The sequence below is a fragment of the Barbus barbus genome (assembly GCF_936440315.1).
Source record: "Barbus barbus genome assembly, chromosome: 28".
In the NCBI taxonomy this organism is placed as follows: Eukaryota; Metazoa; Chordata; class Actinopteri; order Cypriniformes; family Cyprinidae; genus Barbus; species Barbus barbus.
In genome coordinates this window covers 6,603,806-6,626,852 of record NC_136756.1, presented here as the reverse complement: position 1 = coordinate 6,626,852, position 23,047 = coordinate 6,603,806, and the positions used below count along the sequence as shown (strand labels likewise).

The window sequence follows — 23,047 nt, the reverse complement described above, 5'->3', positions numbered from 1 at the left end:
GAAATATCCCGCAAACCATCCTAATATGACTATCCTGAATATCCTGTTTCACTTGGAAGCATGTCGCATTACTCTTATGAGAAAGAAGTGTACTTAATAGTATTAAATGTGCACTAGTGTACCTCAGATGTATTTTAAAACATTTTAAACTGTACTTTTAATATATAATAACAAAATAAATTAAATAAAATGCCACTTACTATAAATGTACGTACGTAATTATATATAAATGTTTTAGTATGCCATGAATGCTTAAGTGCACTTGAACTATATTTGCAAATTTAAGAAAAGGTATCAAAATAAGTTGACTCAGTATCAATAAATTATGAATGTATTGTTATAATATTGAATTAATAGCTGGAATGTGTATTTTTGTTATGTTTGTTTTGAATTATGTATGGTCATTTTGGGAAATGTTTTTGTAATGCTGTTTATTTTGTGTTATTTAACTTAGTGAAAAGTGTCACCCATTCAGTTAACAATGTATAAGGGTAGGTATAATAAGCAAGGCTTCGGCCTACGCCTTTATCAGTAACTATGTATTTTTATTTATTTTGTGAAAAGTTGTCTGTGAGGACCGGATTAAAATTATTATTGATTGATTGATTGATATTTAAATGTAAAATAACATAAAGATGTATGAAATGTAAAATATTATACATTTGAATTTAATTGCAGTTGCATATAATTAAGGGTCTGAAAACAGTTCTCTTTTACTCTTTTTAAAAGTATACTAAAGTGTACTTCTGTTTCACGAGGCAATGGAAGTCAAATCGGTTGTGAATTTGAACTAGGCATGTCCTTATGCACGAGCTTGGATGAAAATGATTAATAATGTAGGGTCATTGTGCAATTTCAAACATGGCCATCATTTTAAAAACTAATATTGAGCTCCTCCATATACCTAGAACACAACCGAATGCACATTTTCTGTACTTTGTAAAAATGTAATAAAGATGCTCATAGGGATTGTTATTTTTTTGAAGTACATTTGTATATTCTGTCTGAAATGTCATTGTGAGATCAGACTTACCTCTGTGAGGTGTATCATGCTGTGTCTACAGTTATTTTAAGCCTTACAGAAGTATCATTTCTGAAAGGCAACAGTAGTGCTGAGTGCTCTACAGTGATAATGTTAGTGTACTGAAGCAGGGTCTGGTTTGCCAGTGGGCACATTCAGATCATAGACATTTCTGCTCTGGAAATCAGGAGATCCTGCCAGAACAGAAGGGTGTCTACTTTTTATTATTAAATACTGGCCAATTGCGATACTAGAAGCTCTCAAACTTTGAGACAAAGCATCCTGTTCAGTAAACTCTTATTTTGAATGTTCCTCATATTTCAGTGGGAGTTTAGGTGTGCATGCGGACTAGTAGTGTACTTGAAATGTATTTTAAAACATGTTTTAACTGTACTTTTAGATAATATAAATATAATGGCACTTACTGTAGCTGTACTTATATAGAGACACTTTCATGTTTCTTAACACATTATTCCTAAAGTACATTTTAAATTATGTTTTAATAATCTTTTGTAAGAACTATAATCAGAACTGTATAAATAACTATAAACAATTCTAATTCTAACTGTTGTGTGATATTCAGTGTGACATTTAAAGTTAATATGTTGTTGCTTATATGTGACCCTGGACCACAAAACTTAAGTTGTCTTAAGTTGCTGGGGTATATTTATTGCAATAGCCAAAAATGCATTTTGTTTTCTTTTATGCCAAAATCATTAGGATATTAAGTAAAGATTATGTTCCATGAAGATATTTTGTAAATTTCTTACCGTAAATATATCAAAACTTAATTTTTGATTAGTAATATGCATTGCTAAGAACTTCATTTGGACAACTTTAAAGGTGATTTTCCTCAATATTTAGATTTTTTTGCACCCTCAGATTCCAGATTTTCAAATAGTTGTATCTCAGCCAAATATTGTTCTTATAACTCATACATCAATGGAAAGCTTATTTATTCAGATTTCAGATGATGTATAAATCTCAACTTTGACAAATTGACACTTAAGACTGGTCTTGTGGTCCAGGGTCACATATATCAAAACTTCATTTCTGATTAGTAATATGCATTGCTAAGAACTTCATTTGGATAACTTTAAAGGCGATTTTCTCAGTATTTTGATTTTTTTGCACCCTCAGATTCCAGATTTTCAAATAGTTGTATCTCATCCAAATATTGTCCGATCCTAATCTCAATCTCATAAAATTGACCCTTATGACTGGTTTTATGGTCCAGGGTCACATATGTTTGTGCTTACTGGTATTGGACAGAATTCACGTTTACAGTTGTGCTTTAAATGTGACATTGATTTTTGTTTTGTTTTGTTTCCAAGTGTGAACAGCAAAATTGAACATTTTCAGTTCTGTTCAATTCTAAATAAGGTACACATCTATATCACATTGTAATGTCAGTGTTGAAGAGGTGGATTGTAATTCAAGCGAATTTAAGTCAGTGTAATTCAACATTCATCATAATTGTGCACGATTAAGGGTAACTGAAAATAGTTAAACTAAATGGTAGCATCTAAATTAACTTGATTTCAAAGTACATAAATTTATACAACCAAGCCTATTTTATATCATATACAGTAGCATATTCATTTGTATTTAGAAATATAGAAATATTGCAGGTTACCAAATTTTGCAGTGTAATCATATTTGTTTTAAATAATTTTGTAATAATAAAATACATTTTGAATTGCACTCTCTCTATATATACTGTATTTATGTGTGTGTGCATGCGTGCATGCATGTTTGTGTGTGTGTGTGTGTGAAAAGTTAAAATAATAATACTTGCTTTTAAATTAGGAATAATCTAAATGTGATATCATTTTAAAATATATTATGAGATTTTTGTTGAAGATAAAATGATATTATTATAAACATGTTGGGATAGGGTGTCATGCATAATTAGCTTATTCGGAGCTTATTCAGAGTCTCTGATGTGGGCCATATTTAAAGGGTCATGTGAACAGCCTGAACCCAAAATCTGAAGTTGGATTTAACAAAAAAAAAAAAAAATTAATTTGGCACTTTGGCTTGTATTGTGAATGTAGCCAAAGAAAGAGAATCCATGGTGAATGTTTCATGTCAAACTAACACTAACACTCTGGAAATGTTTCTGTTGTCAGGTATCTTCTGTACCTGCAGCTGAAGAGAGACGTGTACCACGGTAGGCTGTTGTGTCCCTTCGCTGATGCTGCGTATCTTGGAGCCTGTATAGTACAGGGTGAGAATACAATCTCTTTTACAATCAATCACACTTTTCATTACATTTTCTGATGTAAACAAAGCTTGAGTACTATTTGACATCCGACTCTTTCAGCGGCAGTAACATGGTGTTCCTGAGACATTTTCTTCTGGAAGCTTTTTAACTAATGAGCAGTCATATTTCAGTCCTCTTTACACGTTTCCCTGCCCATAAAGCGACCAGCAAAGAGAGTTTCTGATGGATATGAACCTTATTTAGATCAGGAACAGATGAAAGTCTCTTGTTGCCGATACATGGGCTCTTCAGCTTTTCATCTGGTCATTGATGAGTTTTTGTTTGTCTTGTTTTAGCTGAGCTTGGGGACTACGATCCTGAGGAACATCCTGCAGACTACATCAGTGACTTCAAGCTCTTCCCCAAACAGTCCCTCAAACTAGAGCGCAAGATCATGGAGATCCACCAGAATGAGCTGAGGTGAGAGAAAAAAACTGAATTTAAGCTACAAGTCCACTGGAGAGCTACCTTTAACAACATAGGCTCATTAGAAATACGTGCCTCTAAAACTGAAAAAAAATGTGCCTATACATACCAATCGCTGCAGTTTCCTGTTGAAACAAACACTAGAGGCAGTAAAACTCTGATAAATTTAGTTTTTTTTCACATAAGGTAGTCTATGAATTGCAGGTCCACAGTTTTGATTAATAAAGCCTATAATTTTCGCACAGTTACTTGAGGAATATTCCACAAAACAGTTCAAACCTGCATGTAAGGAAGTTCAAATGGCACAGCATCAACAAATCTTTTTTTATACCAGTTTGCATTTGTTAAGGGCTGTTAAGGGTTTGATTAGATTTATGAACCACCGCAAAATGTATCTGAAGCAACGTAATAAAAACAGCAATACGTGCCTATATCAACATAACAACAAAAAGCCAGGGTCACATAATGAACCCACGTTTTAGTGCCACTCACTGGACATTTCACTTTGATACTGCCTCGAAACGTGCAGTAAGGTACGTAATAACAGTGCTCCAGAAATGTATTTAGAGGCAAGTATTTCCAATGAGCCTGGGTTGGAATTTAATTGTACACTACCATTCAAAAATTTGGGATTGGTAAGATGAAAGTGTTCTCTTATGCTCACCAAGGCTGCATTTATTTGATCAAAAATGCCAAAGCTGAATTTTCAGCATCATTACTCTAGGTTTCAGTGTCACATGATCCTTCAGAAATCATTCTAATATGCTGATTTGCTGCTCAAGAAAGATTTCTTATTATAATCCATGTTGAAAACAGTTGTGCTTAATATTTTGTGACTTAACTGTCACTTTTGATCAGTTTAACACATCTTTGAAGAATTTTATTATTGTTTTTATTATTTATAACAGTATTGTATGTGCAACCTTAATAATTTAGAGTATATAGTATGAAAGATTTGGTGTGGCCTAGTTGTAGATTTTATTGTAAGACTGTGTTGTTTGTTTCTGTAGGGGACAGTGTCCTTCCCTCGCCGAGTTAAATCTTCTTCAGAGGGCTCACACACTGGACACATATGGAGTCGACCCACATCCCTGCAAGGTACTGACTCGACCAAAAAATATCTGTCAAAGTAGTTCAACTTCATTTGCTGAAAAAAAGTAAGAAGCTACGCAATGATAAAAGACGTCAATCTAGCAAATTTACATGAAAATAATAATAAAAAGAAGTGCAGTGGAATGCAAAAACTACTTTTGGCTGTAGCTGAAACATCATGAATCTGAAGCTTAATCTAATTTATTTCAGGATTTCACAGGATCCACAGCCTTTCTGGGATTCACTGCAAGAGGGTTTGTGGTTTTCCAGGGAAATAAGCGGATCCACCTTTTAAAATGGTAACCATCTTATCGCTTTTAAATATTTTCACTTTCCTCAGATTCACTTGCCACCGCTACCTTACCTTACTCAGTGTAGTTTTCACAGACAAAAAAAGCTGACTGTCTGTTGTCAATAGTGTAGCAAGCACAGCTCAAACAAAAGTCACTTTTAAACCAATCAGCTTTATGTTGGTCAATGCAACGAATCTGTAAAATCCTTGAACATGCTGTGAAATCACTATAGGGAATATTTTCACCTGGCACAAAATTTTGATGGTTTTGTGGATTCCTATTGAAATAACTGGATTTTGTACGCAACAGTTTGGTGAACAGTAAAAGTGACCTCACCATAAGTCTAGTGTCCACTTTGTAGCTTATTTTGGGAAAACAAATCCTCTTAAAGGGTTAGTTCACCCAAAAATTGACATTCTGTTATTAATTACTCACCCTCATGTCGTTCCAAAACCGTAAGACCTTCATTCATCTTCAGAACACAAATTAAGATATTTTTGATGAAATCTGAGAGCTTCCTGACCCTGCAAAGACAGCAACACAACTGAAATGTTCCCAGAAACATAGTAAGGACATCGCTAAAACAGTCCATGTGACATCAGTGGTTCAACTGTAATTTTATGAAGCTACTAGAATACATTTGGGCAAAGAAAACAAAAAAGAAAATGTGCATCAAAGACTGATGTGGAAGAGAAATTGTTTAATAAAGACATTATTTTAGTTTTCTTTGAGCACAGAAGTATTCTCGTCACTTCATAATATCACGGTTGAAACACCGATGTCACATGGACTATTTTAATGATGTCCTCACTACGTTTCTGGGCCTTGAACGTGTCAGTTGCGCTGCTGTCTGCTGTTTTAAACGCTACAGCTCTTTTAAATTCAGGTTGATTCTGATTGGCTGTCAGTGTTTTTAATTGTTCATCAGCTGGAAAAAAATAGTTTTGATAGTGATTTCAACGATATTGTCCCTCTGTGTTGTTACTGTTACCTGTGGTGTGAATTTCCTATTCTTGTGGAATGAAAATGTTATAGTTATCTTTATCATTATAGTTATCATCCTTGGTAACAGGCCTTATGTATATATATATATATATATATATATATATATATATAGGATGTCTTGCTATTAAGCTCTTGAAAATTCTTGAATATCTTTTAAAGATCTGATGCAATAACCGTGCAAATTGAGTTGCAGATACTGAGATATCTGTTCTTCCTCAAAATCAGCTTGAGAGCTTGTAAATAAACCTGTTTCCCGACAGACAGTTGAAAGCCTGTGCGCCGTGACTCACAGACATTATGTAAGGCCAGTCGATCAGCGGATGGGTGAGCGGTCTGTGGGTGCTCCTGATCTATAACATACGAGGTTTTGTACGGCTGTTAACACCAGCTCACAGTCAACAAGCAAATGAATGCTTTTGAAGAGTTTCCCTCTCATAGCGTTCGAGTGTCTGTTGACATGAACCTTTTACATTGAACGCCTCACTTGTAACGTTTCATTTGTATCCCTCACTCTTGCAGGGCAGATGTCAGCAAATTTAAGTTTGAAGGGAAAACGTTTTATGTCATTGGAGTGCAAAGAGAGGTAAGATACATTATCTTTTTAAAGCTCTCATTCATTTTAGTCATATGGTTCATAATGCATTTACCCACCATGTAATACCAATGAAACCTGACCTAAAACCATTCAGATTATCATTATGCTGTCCATTACATCATGAGGACATTATAAATTCAATTTTACATTCATTTGAGAGCTTTGGTAAACTCACTGGCATTGTCCTATATATTTATTAACATTCTCATGCCCCTATTCTTCATTCTACTGTAATAAATAGCTGGAAATTCATTTAAATGATTTACAAAGAATAAAGCCTATTAAACAGGGTGATCATGCATCCTATATTCCCCACATGTGTTCTAGTGGGGATTTCTAAAAATTAAATGTCCTGGTTTTGGCTTTGTTTTCTTACTGATGGTTTCTTTACCGTCTTCATACTTTATATGTGCGTGTGCATACATTGCTTTAAGAGTTCTCTGTAGATCCTGCCTTATCTTGCACCGTGATTGTTCGATTATGTATAATGCCTGCACACTAGGGCTGTCACTAACAGTTTTTTTGTTAATCGAGTAATCTGTCGATTATTCTGACGATTAATTGAGTAAACGTATTATTATAATTCATTTTTGAAGTAATAAAAATAGACCTAAGTGAACAGTAGCCTTTAAAATTACTTAAAATACACATATAATAGCAATGAGGCAATAATTAGTTCAAATAAAGTATCCAAAGCAAGTAATAATATGGTTTTATTGAACAAAACTTTTAAAATAAATAATGTATTATAAACAATAGAGCTAACGTACATTACGCATTATAACAAATGCCTGAGGGTGCCAAAGGCTGGACAATATTTTTTACACTTTACAGCACGATCTAATCTTTGTTTAATATTGACTCAACAACATTTAATTCAGATGTCCACATTATCTTTAATATTTGGTCATTTCTTTATGACAGAAATGTTACAGCTACTGTAATTTCTTGCATATCAAAACGTGTCATTTCAGGGTTTGAGCTTTTATTTTGAAGTCGCGATGAACAGTTAATTTGCGAAAACAGATAACTCCTTCCTGTTTTTAATAATTTTCAAACAACATGTTTGTGCATTCCAATTAGTCTCAATCAAACTGCAGTTGGGTTATTTTGATTTGGTTAAAAAAATAACTAAAAAATACAGCTAACTAACCCAATAAAATACAATAAAAACATGATAATAATTAAAAACATGATTTTTGATAAATATGTTTTTTAATCTTTTTTTGCAAATAAACTCTTCATATATTAAACCTGCATTGCATATATTTTTTTAATTGAATCATAGCATTTGCAATAGCATTAAACCTTCTTATGATTTTTAAATGGGTTTAATATATCATGCAGCCTTGGAAAATGGTCTAATAATGTGTTTAATGGATTCTCGTCCATGCAATGCACCACTTCCATATTCGTGATAGCCCTACTGCACACTATTGGTCAAAATACTTTTCAGTCGATATCCTCAGTAAGTATGAAAACAACAGAAAAACAAAGCCAAAACCTGGACATTTTAGGCAATTTATAAAGTCACCCTACATCAACTACCTCTTAAACCTCACTGTTTTAATGCAGATATCAAAGTGGCTTTGTTTTGCCAGTACAGATTTAAGTCCTGTTCACACTAAGGACAATAATTGTAAGGATAACTACAAGTACAAAGTTTTAATAATTGTTGTAATTGTATGAGAATAGAGACGTCCACATGACAACTATAATGATAACAAGGAACAAAATCATTGGATCACTGTCAGAATTATTTTTTTACCCAGCTGTTGAATGATACAATTGCTGACAGTGAGAATCCACCTGACTTTGAAAAGCTCAAGCATTTAATGCTACATAGAACCAATATAATATAGTTATTGCTATAGTTATGGTTCTTGGTGTGAACAGGTCTTTATTCAGCGTCCTGTGCCTGTCATTCAGTTTGTGTATCATGCTTTAAATCTAGTTTTACATGTGCTTCTGTCTTCTTTTCTCTGTGTGCACTTTTCCATTGCTGGTGAGTAAACATGTACATCATGGCCATTGATGAACTCATGAATTATGACTTTATAGCCTTACTACACTTCCTCACCCACATATCTGTCCTGATTGATCAGTCTTTAGTTGTAGCGCCCAACATAGAGTATTCATGAGAATTTCATGAGCAACACTGTCTGTTAGAACTGCACAATTATGAAAAACATCCAGTATTTTACTGGATATTCTAATTAAAAATAATTCATTTTGATTTAGATTGGAATAACTTTTTTGTCATATTATCCTGTATACTCTGTTTTGTTTTGTTTTCTCACGGTCTTGGAAAACCTGAAAGCATGAGGAAGACTAAAGTGTGATTTCTAGACCTTGAAACACCATGTGCATTTTTATAATGTATATATATATATCCTTATCCAGTAAATCACAAATAACTTGGAGTCAAACAGGTTGAGAACCATTGATTTAAGCTATGAAATATTCCCTAGGTTGCTTGTGAAGTTATGCATATTATATGATGGGTATGCAACTAAAGTGTTGTTGGATGTCTAGATGTGTGTGTGTGATTGGTTATTTCTGTACACTATCATCGCCTGAAAGTCTCTGGGTTGATCCTGTATGTGTGAACAGGGAGAATCATTGTGTGCTGTTCTCACTGAAGTCTGTCTTTCTCTGCATGTTCACACACACACACACACACACTTGAAAAGGATGTGTGTGCGTTTACTTATACCGGACATGTGACTGTGTTTCACACACACACACACACGTGCACATGTCTGTCTGTGATAAACACTATTCTGCCCAGAAGTGTTGGAGTGCAGACTGTTCACTATCCCCGGAGGCTGAGCAACGGCTGACCTGTTCTCCTACTCAAATCTCACAGAATGATTTCTGAATTATTATTCATATACTTAGAGTCAGGCACTTGAACAGACCTTAGAGACTTCTTACATAACTCATCCAGCACTATTTGCGCTTCTGACATGAATTATACCTCAAATTGTGTGGCTCATTGAGGAATTTTCTCAAGTCACCTTTATTTATAAAGCGCTTTTAACAATACAGATTGTGTCAAAGCACTTAACAGTATCGAATTGGAGGACAAAGTGTCAGTAATGTATAATAATAAGATTAAACACTTAATTTTCAGTTAAAGGCATTTCATTATTGAATTCAGAGATGTCATTGTCTAGCTCAGTTTAGTTTAAATAGTATCTTTGAAATCAAATTCACGATAATCACTAGAAATTAAGTGTCCCCAACTGAGCAAGCCAGAGGCGACAGCGGCAAGGAACCAAAACTCCCTCTGTGACAGAATGGAGAAAAAACCTTGGGAGAAACCAGGCTCAGTCGGGGGCCAGTTCTCCTCTGGCCAGGATATTATTGTTTATTTATTGTTTAATTATTGTTTTAATTAAAATTTTAAATGTATAAATGTATTATATTTCTATTTTTATATTGTTGCAATTTCTAACAATATTATGTAGTTAGGTATTTTATTATATTTTTAGTTATTTTCTTTTATTTTTAGTTTTATTGTATTTAAGTCGAGGTCTTCACTGGGGATATGTCCCCGGGGCTAATTCAGGTGTCCGGCCCCCGCCGACATTCAAGGCCGCAGACATCATCTCCCGGCACCGATCCACCATCTGATCCGGACACAGACTGAGAAACAGAATAAGAAAGAAACAGACAAATATTAGCGTAGATGCCATTCTTCTTACGATGTAATGAGTACATTGTGTGTTATGAGAAGTGTTCCCGGTTCTGGTTGATCTAGATCTGGGGTGGTGATGGCGCAGTGGATAAGACACATGCCTTTGGTGTGAGAGACCCGGGTTCGAATCCACTGTGAGACACCAATGTGTCCCTGAGCAAGACACTTAACCCCTAGTTGCTCCAGAGGCGTGCGACCTCTGACATATATAGCAATTGTAAGTCGCTTTGGATAAAAGCGTCAGCTAAATGAATAAATGTAAATCTAATTAATTCAGCATAACAATCTTTTAACGGATTTGAATAATAGAAGTTTAGTAGTGTGTTATGTGTTATGTGTAAACCAGGTGAAAGAAATGTGTCTTTAATCTAGATTTAAACTGACAGAGTGTGTCTGCCTCCTTTTCTGGTAAAAAACAAACAAACAAACAAACAATAAACAAACATGGACTTACAAATGGTTTTACCATTTATAATTAATTTTTTTCTCCCTGTACATAATTTGTACATATCATATAGCAATAAAATATATTTAAGAAAATTTAAAAATAATAAATAAATACAAATGCCATTGTGTCAATAATGAGGCATTGCTTTTATTTTTTTAAAATGTATTTTATTTAATAATTACAAAATATGTTCATAGTTAAGTCATTATTGTTAATTTTTATAAAGAATTATTCCAACCGCATTTATCAACAAAACCACTTAAATGTCGACATCTACATAAAAAAAAAAAAAAAAAGTTATATAATTGCTATCTCTGCTGCTATCTCTGGATTTATTATCGCTATGATGCTCACAACTGAATCCAGTGTTTCTTATAAAAGTGTTCAACTTTTATCCTTTTATATTTAATTAAGTGATAGAATGTTAGTAGTGTAATAGACGATGGGTCACACACACACACAAAGATAAAACACCATAAACTCACAAGAATAAAATAAGTGCAATAAACAGATCTAAATACATTACTGATATCAACAACAACAACAAAAAATATATATATTTATTTAAAATATTATCGTGTATGATGTATCACCAACTTGGAACATGGAACACCAACAGGGAAATGGATAAATTTACATGAAAATTACAAATTTAACAGTATTATACAGTAAAATTGCATATAATGTGATGTTAAACCATAAAGGGCCTGATTTACGAACAGCTTGTGCAAACACAAACCCTCTTTTATTATGAACAAACTAGTGTCAGGATTTACTAAAGACATGCAGCCAAACATCAGCAATGTTTGGCACAGACACAGTCATTTTTGCAGCTTAACTTCTTGCATATGCATTTGTAGGAGTTAAACACAAAATTCCTGGGAGGAGAGTATTTAAATGAATCATGCAATGTGATTTACTAAGGTTTGCGGTAGTCAATTTAGTGACATTATTTAACACCCCCAAAAAGCATGTCTTAACCCATTTTGCGCCTGCGTTAGTAGATTACACACACCTGATTATCATTGTCTGGTAGATTGTGTTGGTCACTATGGAAATTATCCAGCTGTGTCTGTGTTCTTTAATTTGCACATTGTCAGTAGATCAACAGCAGAACTTACACTCTCATACTAATTTAAATCTCTAGTTTTCCACTGTGGTGAAGTGACTTAGAATTCTATCATGACAACTCTTTGAAGATTTTAGCATGGAATGGATGTGATAGTGTTAATGCATTTGGTCTTGGCAGAATAGATCTGCTATGCTGCTGCTACTGAATTGCTGCTGCTGTTGGTTATTGCTGTAGATGTAGATTATTGCTGCTGCTGCTGCTGCTGCTGCAAGTACAGGAACTTGCTGCTGCCAATGCATTCAGTACAAATAGCATATAATATATATATATATATATATATATATATATATATATACTGTATATAAAATAACCCGTAGCAGATCTATACAGGTGGAGCTGGGGAGGTGGAGGGTTGAAAGCGAGCTGCAAAATGCTCAGTGAATATGCTAACCAGCCATTTAAATGTAAAGTAGTAAGCTCATTGGCTGCGCAAGCAACACGAACAATCAGCTTGTGCCAAGTAGTTTAACACTGTGAATATCATTAATTTGCATTAACGACCCATCAGCCTGCATCAGCTAGAGCTTCATGACATAACTTGGCATTTAACCAGTTAACAGCAGTGCTGGGTAGATTACTTGTTACTCTGTTACTGATAAAAACTGTGGTAATGGAATCTAAGTTACTTAATTAAAGTAATGTATTCTGACTACTTTTTAGATTACTTTTTTACCTAACTTGTTTCAACTTACCATTAAATGTGTACCATGCTGATATAAAAAAGCAAAGAGAAGAAATCTGTCTGTCTGTCTGTCCTGAACATGCATACAAGCCAAGTCTGAAAGTCAACTTTATTTTTTAAAGTCCTTTATACAATATAGATTGTTTCACAGCAGCTTCACAATACATCAAATTCACATTCTACTGTAAAGCAACTCTAACAAGTCCATAGTGTCATTCTACAGCTCAAATCAGTTCAGTATTGATTCAGTTCAGTTGTATAACTGTGTAAAATTCATCAGTCATACTGTATATACAGTGTATATGTGCATATGCATGTACAGTATGTGTGAGTGCTATGACAAACTCCTGTGCTCCACTGCACTCTGAACAAGCAAAAGACTACGAGAGTAGTGTTGTACATCTTTCACATCTGTGTGTAGCTTGGTGTGTATGTGGCTAATTATTTTATGTTTGTGTGTAGAGTTACTATGCAAAAATACCATTTTAGAAAAGTTAAAACAGTTTTCAAAGAAGTGTTAGCTTTTGCAAGATGTGTGTGACGTTTTGCAAGATGTGTGTGACACCACAAAATACAAGACAAATTGAATTTATTTGGGTGAATACAGCATAGTTTACTATATTACTTGCATTTAAACTCGTTTAACAAGCATTTTAGAAATAAAAAACTGTAACATTTAAAAGTAGCATTTTAATTTAAGTGTATTCAACCGTTCTCTGTAATACATTTTTACCGCAATAGTGCTGATTGGCGTGCCGGTGTGTTGCTGAAATCTGAGCCGGTGATGGGCTGCTGTTTGCGTTTCACTCGTAGCTGAAAGATGCCGTTACTGACTCCAAACCTGCCCATAAACAAACAGTACTGAGATTAAAGAACATATCAAATTAAATTAAACTCAGTATTATAACGAATACAATCCATTTATGTTATGCAAGACAAAAGTTGACTGACATCTCATCCTCATGTTGCGTTGCGTAAAATAATATAATTTACACCACAGCAAAGAAAAATGTATACAAACCTTTATTTCACTGAAGAAGTGCACCAAATCGGCGGGTGGCGGCGCTCTCTCCTGTAGAGGACTCAAAAAGCCAGTGCTCTTACTGTAACTCAGCAGCTGGGTTATTCGTTGGAGACAAGCTCAACCCAGCGGTTGGGTAGGGAAAAAATAACCCAGCATTAAAAATGACCCAGCAGCTTAGGTATAGAAAAACTACCCAGTACCTGGGTAAAAATATTAAAAACTGGACAGAACAGGCTGAACCCAGCATTTTTTAATAGTGTACGGACTACCTGACGTCACTCTGTGTACCATAGTTCATAATCCCAGTTAGTTTAGCGCAGGATACCTGTCCTAAACCCAGATGATTAGTGGACCGTTTGGGTGAGCTCTCTGACATTTAGCGATGTTTTAATGACGTGATGGTAATCTCAGTGTGAGCATTCTGCAGTATATTGCAGGGGAGGCAGTTTGATGCTAAATGGCCTGGAAGTGGTTTGTATTGATTTCTTTCTGGATTCACTGTTCTGTTTAGTACTCCGTCTAACGATCCTGGATTACACGATACGTGGGGTTAATGGAACTTATTCTCCTGACACTTCTGTTTTTCACAGCACTTTATCAGGTCTCATATATATCTCTGTCACATCGGCCTAACACGTATGTATTCACCTCCGCTTCGGCCCAGGACGTTTGATCCAACACGTATATTTGCTGGACTCAGGCTGTCACATAGTTCGGTTGGCAGTTTAGCACATTCACCCCACTGTAATCTCAGACACGTCAACGGGAATCCGACGCATATCGACCCAGCAGAAAACCAATACCCACTATACATTTTCATTACAGCGCTGACGTAGCTTTCGTCCTCTCATGCATGGTTATTAATCCAACACGTGACTCATTATAAACCAGTTCATGTCCTCCTGAGCGGTGATAAAATACATTATATACAAACGTTTATAATGTGGAAACACTTCTTCATTTGATTCTGCGTGCACTATTGTTAGAAAGAAATTCTTACTTTTATTCAGCAAGGATGCATTAAATTAATCAAGAGTGACAGTAACGATCTTTACAATTGTTATTTATTTATTTATTTTTTCTGATCATCAAAGAATCCTGAAAAAGAGGATCATGGTTTCCAATAAAAACATGTTCCTTGAGTAGCAAATCAGCATATTATTATGATATCTGAAGGATCATGTGACACTGAAGACTGGAGTAATGTTGGAGTTATTCAGCTTTGCATCAGAAAAAAAAAAATTAATAATGCAATAATATTTCACAATATTAAAATATAAAAATAAAATATCGGTCTCACTTTAGAATAGGTAACACTTGTTAACTATTAACTACGACTTTTCCCTCAATAATTTCCTAATTTGCTGCTTATTAATAGTTAGTGCGGTAGTTGTTAAGTTTAGGTATTGGGTAGGATTAGGGATGTAGAATAAGGCATTAATATGTGCTTAATTAGCACTAATACATGGCTAATATTCTAGTAATATGCATGCTAATAAGCAACTAATATATGTAACTGTAAAATAAAGTGTTACCAAAATATCTTTGCATTACTGTAAAACCAACATTACTGTATATCACTGCACCTTAGTTTATATTATATCAGCAAAGGTCAGGACTATATCCTGGTTAAAGAAATACAAAATTATGCATTTTATCAATAACAGCACATTTAGGAGGTAAAAACCCTTAAATCAGTTATTACATTCGATTCGATTATGGAAAATGTAAATGTATATATGTATAATAATTCATTTGTGATGGATTTTAAAATTGAAAAAAGGCTTCTAAGGTCCCAATTAAAAATTCTGAAATGTATTTGTTTGAATAAAAATCAGCCCTGGAACATACAATTACTTGGAAATGAAGAAACCCTTAAAAAAAAAAATGCATCCATGATATTATGTAACTGTTTTACATAAAACGGTGCTATATCACTCTCAGAAAAAAGCAAAAGCTGTAACTTTTCAAAATGTGCACTTCTGTACCTTATTTACCCCTAAAGGTTGCTTATTATTACCTTAAAGCTTCATATTACCAATTTAATGTACATATTAGTACCTAAATGGTAGATATAACTATTTTGAAAATGTATGAATATAGTCATATCCAAAGGTCCTAGTTGTTTTCCCAGTATAACACCATCTGTTATCTTAGTGCTAAAATATAAAACTGAGAGCAGATTTGGATGAACCACCTTTTTATACACTGGAGTTTTTATAATCCATTAAACTGATGTAAACATTCAATTAACTGTCTAATGAGCTATATTACCCAGGAGAATTGTTTATTGTGATTGTTAATCATAATAAATGTAATTTGTATTGGCCTTTTGAGATTTTCATCATAGGTTGTTGTGAGTGACTAACATCAAATCACAGCAATACACAGCTTCTCACGGTTAACTCATTTATTACACTAATGTGTGTCCTTCTAAAGCCCACTGCTATCTATAGTGTAAATGAAGGTTAATGAGTGTGGTGTACATATAGTGTTCGTTCCAGTCAAAGCGTCTCTATCCGGTTGACTGACTGTGCCGTTATGACGTTGTATTGATCCGAACTCTCATATTCCCTGCTCTGTTCCCGGTAAAGCCGCCCTGCTGCCCGCACACACATCACTCTCACTAACATGCACACAGATTTGGGTCAGCGTTTTGTTCAGCTCTCATTATTTATGACATTGTGCTCAGATTCCATCTCCGTGTAATTTATAGATTTTTTATGTCCTTACTCGCTTTGACCTCCCCGTTCACTTAAGTTGATTGTATCTACCTTTGCTGTTCCACACTTCAATTATTCATTCTTTCTTTTCATCTCTCTGCAGAAGAAACTGGTTCTGACGTTCCACACCTCCACACCAGCAGCCTGCAAGCACCTGTGGAAATGTGCCGTGGAAAACCAGGCTTTTTACAAGTGAGAGTCATCCTTTCATCCCTCTCTCTCTCTCTCTTCTTCATAATGTAAATGTTACTAAGTAGCTTTTTTTTTTTTTGGTCTTTTTATGCAGTATACCTTTCAAAGGCTTGGGGTCACTATGATTTTTTAGAAATTAAATGCTGTGCTTTTGAACTCTCTATTCAATAAAGAATCCCGAAAAATCATGGTTTTGACAAAAATATCACAAATGTTTTCATAATCATAATAATTAGAAGTGTTTCTTGAGCAGCGAATCGGTATATTATATATCATGTGACGCTGAAAAATGATGCTGAAAATTTAGCTTTATCACAGGAATAAATTACATTTAAAATATATATTCAGATTTAAAACAATAATTTTAAAAGGTAATAATATATAAAAAATATTACAGATTTTATAGTCAAACAAATGCAGCCTTGGTGAGCAGAAGAGACTTCGTTCAGAAACATTAAAAAAATCTTTCCAACCCCAAACTTTTGAGTGTATATGGGTCATTATCAGAAAATTGTGCTAATACTATGTTTGCGTATTTATTTTCAAATATATGTTTAAATGTGTGGAATTTCTGATTATATCAATTTAATTTTCTGTGAATAAAAAAAAAATACATACTACAAATAAAAAATAAATAAAATATTGAATGCAATTCAAATGTACCTTTGTTTGAATGTTTGATGATGTCACTCATAAAAAAAAGTGGAGATATCAACATAACAGAGCTGAACAGAGTATTGTTATATATAGTATTGATAAAGTAAAATATCGGTTGAATTTTCCGATTATATCATATCAATGAAAACTTTAAATGTACATTTTTAAAATAGATTTTGCATTCCACACTAACAGTTACATCTTTCCATCTTTCTAATAATGTGACTAAGTTGTGGATCCTGGTAATTATATCAGTATAAGGTCATGGAGACAAACGCAGCACACAGATGGCACGGTTTGCTGAGAATGATCCTGATATAAGTGCCTCGATGTCTTTCTCTGTCTCTAGTTACTCTGTGTGAGTGGTATCACGTTACTGTTGAAAGCCCTTTAATTAAGAGCCTAAATGCCAGCCAGACAGCAAGCCTGCCTCTGTCAAACAACAACACTCTCTTCATATTAACACACACACACACACACACACATCAGTCAGTCAATCACAAGCTGCTTTAATTGCTCAGGCCACACTGTAGGAGAAAAGCTGCAGAACTGATTTAAATATAACAGAAAGGACAACATTGCATTTTTTTCAGCAGCAGAAAAATGAACGTGAACATGAACGTAGTTGATGCAAACTGTTGGTTACTGTTTGATTAACTGCTTTTTTCTGATTTAGATGTGCAAAGTCCAGTCAGATCAAGACAGTGTCCAGCAGCAGTATATTTTTCAAGGGAAGCAGATTTCGCTACAGGTGAGATCTGCAGCGATCTGGTGGAAGTAATCCATAAATCAGACATGCTGATATTTATTTTTATTGCTTCTGGTTTGATTTCAGTGGTCGGGTGGCTAAAGAAGTGATTGAAGCCAGTTCAAAGATTCAGAGAGAACCTCCTGTTGTACACAGGTCAGCCTCTCTTTATATATCCTACTGTGTCTAGTCCACACTTCACTCACTTCAGGTTGTGGGAATCAGGCTGGCTTAAAAAGGTCACAATATACATTTAGTTTTTTTTCACTTATTATCTTATTATTCCGGCGTAATAATCAAGGAACTTTGCTGCCGTACCATGGGTGCAGCAGGTGCAGTGATATTACGCAGCGCCTAAAAGTAGTCCCCAGCTATATCATAACTAGTTACCTAGCTGGGGACTATTTTCAGGCGCTGCATAATATATCATTACGGTGGAATGAGAGTATAATTCCTAGCCATATCGGCCTAGAAAATCGCAACTTTTGATTTTCCGTCAGTCTTAGTACACAATGTGACTACAGAAGAGTCAAGTTTTAAATAGGAAAAATATTGAAACTCTTTGAGTTTTTTTTTAGCGAGATGCTAACGGTCTAATCAGATTCAATGATCTATGCTAAGCTACGCTAAAAGTGCTACCGCCAGACCCGGAGATCGGCTGAATGGATTCGAAAACAGTAAAACTCAACTGTTTAACTCTTGGGGAGTTGTAAAATGAGCCTATTTTCAAAAACAGTGGAGTGTTCCTTTAAAGTGATACCAGCAACACTTACGGAATGGAGAAGTCAAAATAATCAGAAAGTGGAGCTGACAAGCATAAAAATACTTTTTAATTTTGCCAGCGTGTTTCAGCACACAGGCCTTCATCAAGGCTGAAAGATTGCATTTAAAAGAAACTTGTTTAAATAAACATAAGACAATAAAGAATTGCGGTAACACTTTGTTTTAAGGACCAATTCTCACTAGGCGTATTACTGGCATATTGGCTGTTTATTAGTACTTATAAAGCAAATATTAATGCCTTATCCTGCATGACTATATTTTAGATCCCTTAATCTGACCACATCCCAAAACTACCTTGCTAGCTATTAATAAGCAGCAAATTACGAGTTTGTTGAGGCAAAAGTCATATTTAATAGTTAATAGTGAGAATTGGACCTTAAAGTCTTATATTGTGAACATGATAGTCTACATCAGAAATGTACATCTTTTTGTAAAAAACTACTCTTTTTTAACTTTCACTTTAGAAGTTCATGTTTTAACATTGTTGCCTCTTTCTATGGCTGTTCCAGGTCTCAGTTTGGTCAAAGCAGGAGCTTTACTTCGCTCAGTCATAAACAGCTGATAATGAACATGGAGCCTCTTCTACCAGCACTGAGCTCCAGCAGGGAAAACAGAGACTCCTCCGCAGACAACGGTAACACGCCGGCATACATACACACCTGAACAGTGCACCTTTCTCCACTGTAAAGATCTTTAACCCCTAAACAAATGAAACGTACTTCTATAAATACTAACAAATATGATCAGGATAGATTCACATGAGACTCTAATCACATTATTATTCTAGCAAACTGTTTTTATTCTACAAGAAGGTGAAATGCCTCATGACCAACATTTTCACCAGATAATTGTTTTTTTTTTTGGTAATATATTTTGTTTATGCACTCCTTGGCCACTTTATTAGGTATACCTGTTCAACTGCTCATTAAGGCAAATGTGTAATCAGCCAATCACAGCAGCAGCTCAATGCATTTAGACATGTAGACATGGATGATCTGCTGAAGTTCAAACCGAGCATCAGAATGGGAAAGAAAGGAGATTTACTTTAAATGTGGCATGATTGTTTGTGCCAGATGGGCTGGTCTGAGTATTTCAGAAACTGATGATCTACTGGGATTTACATGCAAACATTCTCTAGGGTTTACAGAGAATTGTCTGAAAAAGAGTAAATATTTAATGAAGGCAATTCTGTGGGCAAAAATGCCCTGTTGAAGCTAGAAGTCAAGCTATAATTAGCAGAGGCTCACCAAAACTGGACAATAGAAGATTAGAAAAGGTTGTCTGGTCTGACATGTCCGACAGTGTGTATTATATGACTTATCACAGAAAGTTATTCATTTATTTATTTACTTATTTAATATGCATTGCTAAAAAATAGCTAAATCAGAGGTGGACAAACAACATCTGAAGGCTGAGCACCTCCTTTTATTGACTTTAAGTCTTTCTTTACCTCACTTTTTTAAAAATAAATAAGTCCTTTATTACACAATACTTTTGGTCACAGAATAAATTGATCCTGGGTGATAAATATGCCTGTGATTAGTATATTTCAACAATGACATCAGTAATGACACCAGTGATCCCAGTAAGTATGACCTTTGTATCGTGTGTATATTTTGCATGAAAAACGACCTAGTGCACCTTTAAAACAGACAGTGTCGCCAGGTATAACACCCTCAGTTCTCCGGGGATCTGTTAGGATTGAGCTGATGAGATGCTGGTATCTGAGCTTTAAAAATACTTGTGAATCTCCCAGCAGACGGCATGTTAGCAGTGATTAATACAAGGCCTGCCTGGGCTTGAGCTGTCGGAGGTGTGTGTTAAAGCAATGACACACAATACACAAGATTGAAGATGCTGGTTTAATGAAGTCTGTACACTGAATCAATTAGCTGTTTAAACCGGAGTAATTCAGGTGGAGTGAACTAGAGCGTTTCATGAAGGTGTCTAGTCATGTGATGAAGCCGTGGTGTCCGTGTGAGGAGATCTGAGGCTGGTTCATCAATGCTAAGCCCTTCACAGATCCAGTTACCAGAGGACAGGACAAGCTTTTTAAGACTGAATGTCACACTGGCCCTTCTCAGAAGTTCTCTGTTCATCCTGTTTGAAAACAATGTGCTTGCTAAAACAGACATCACTGCTACACTATACAAGTTGTGAAATTTACTGTTAAAATCCGGCAGCTGTGGAAGCTAGAACTTTACCATAAAAATAAGGTAGCAACATTTTAAATTTGGTAGACTGGGTCTTATATTTACTGTAAAAATGCATATTTGATTAACTGATCTAATAGTATTCCACCAACCTACTGAAGTACTACAATCAGTTTTTAACTTTTTACTGACAACCACCTTAAAAACAGTTGGTAAAGACAAACTCACATGATGAATAAAAGTTTATCACAAGCTTTTCCGCAATACTAATATATAAAATGTGCACAGTAAATACAAAACCATTAAGGTTACACATATGACGTTATAAACATTAAGAAGAAACGTTATTTCAAGGAATAAATAAAATTAAGAGAGAAGCACACAGGGAATTCTGGGAATGTCAATTAATGTTGTTGTTTTTTTCTGTAAATTATAAGATGTCTTGTTATTGTTCATTTCCAAACTTTAGAAATTTGTGTATTTTACTAAATTACATTAAATGTCTCATTCGATCAATTACATTTTCCCCCTTATATATACAGGTTTTTAGAATAGGGAACACATATTCACTATTAAATTTGAACAAACTCCTAATTTGCTGCTTATTAATAGTTAGTAAGGTAGTTGTTAAGTTTAAGTATGAGGTAGAGTTTAAGTAATCTAAAATATGGTCATGCAGAATAAGGTATTGTGCTTTATAAGAACAGTTAATATGCTATTAATATGCATGCTAATATGCATCTAGTTAATAGTGAGTAAACATTTTTACAGTAGCAGTTTTACATTTTTAGTCTTTTACCATTAAAATTATGATCATTGATCAACTAGTTTATTTTACCAATTTTAAACTTGCTAAAACGTGATCGAATGCACTATAAATCTATTTACCTACTCGTCATGTAAATTTGATTTCTTTTTCCATTTCATTGTTTTGGTATAATGTTTGGTGTTTTTGTGCAGCACCGAATCACTGGGATTGAGCTGTTCGGTGTCCACCCTGGAGAACAGTGACTCATACTTGAAAATCTGGCTTCTCTTTGGTGCGATGAATCTTTCAGCATAATGCTAAAGAAGCTTCTGGCTTTTTAGAGTGGAAATTTACAACTCTAGCACGTGATATCAACATGGCTTTTGATTAAAATGAACCATTTGTTGGCTCACCTCTTAGATATTACAGTGGCGTTCCAAATAACACAGTCTATTTAGATCGCTTCATCTCGTTCCAATCTTTCCAGACATGCCTTAAAGGGATACTCCACCCCAAAATGAAAATCTTGTCATTAATCACTTACCCCCATGTCGTTCCAAACCCGTAAAAGCTTTGTTCGTCCTCGGAACACAGTTTAAGATATTTTGGATGAAAACCGGGAGGCTTGTGACTGTCCCATTGACTGCCAAACAATTAACTCTGTCAAGGCACAGAAAACATTGTCAACATCTGCCATCAGTGGTTCAATCTGAACTTTATGAAGTGACGAGAAAACTTTTTGTACACAAAGAAAATAAGAATAATGACTTTATTCAACAATTCGTCCCCTCTGTGTCAGCGTAGCGCCATTTTGGAGAATATCCTCTGGACGCAAATAGTGTGCACTGATCTGTGTCGGCCGCATCACACAGATATGCTGTTTTCATTCAAATCAAAGCGTAGAGAGCATATCCGTGTGGTGCGTCTGACACAAAAGTGTTCTCGTCGCTACATTAAATTCAGATTGAACCACTGATGGCAGATGGATTATTCTGACGATGTCTTTCATACTTTTCTGGGCCTTGACAGTGTTATTCACTTAAATTGTGCTTGAACAAAGCTTTTATGGATTTGGAACGACATGGGGGTAAGTGATTAAAGATGGGGGTAAAATTAAAGAAACCTTACTTGCAGATAATATAATGTTTTATTTATGTATTTGAAGAGAGACACTTTCATGGCCGTTTCTTAACACACTTAAGTACCCTTAAAAACGTGAGCTTTGAATTAATATCAAATTTAAGGTTTTTCTTTAGAAGTACTTTTTAAAGTGTTGTTTTAATAAACTACTGTTGTGCTTTAAGTATGTATACTTTTTATAATAGTTGACTGACATTGTAAAGTACATGTAAAATA

At 34.7% G+C, this 23,047-nt stretch overlaps 1 protein-coding gene across 1 annotated transcript in view; it reads left to right on the top strand.

The window, feature by feature from the left end:
* LOC306848749 (FERM domain-containing protein 3-like) overlaps positions 1-23,047 on the top strand; it is a gene marked incomplete at its 5' end in the record, with an annotated part of 48,794 nt that overhangs the window by 19,337 nt on the left and 6,410 nt on the right. The window contains 9 exons of the mRNA XM_079383491.1: positions 3,154-3,251; positions 3,584-3,707; positions 4,724-4,811; positions 5,016-5,104; positions 6,623-6,686; positions 16,514-16,602; positions 17,936-18,010; positions 18,095-18,163; positions 19,300-19,424. Coding sequence (XP_079239617.1) covers positions 3,154-3,251; positions 3,584-3,707; positions 4,724-4,811; positions 5,016-5,104; positions 6,623-6,686; positions 16,514-16,602; positions 17,936-18,010; positions 18,095-18,163; positions 19,300-19,424 — 821 coding nt within the window. The remainder of the gene's footprint in view (positions 1-3,153; positions 3,252-3,583; positions 3,708-4,723; positions 4,812-5,015; positions 5,105-6,622; positions 6,687-16,513; positions 16,603-17,935; positions 18,011-18,094; positions 18,164-19,299; positions 19,425-23,047) is intronic.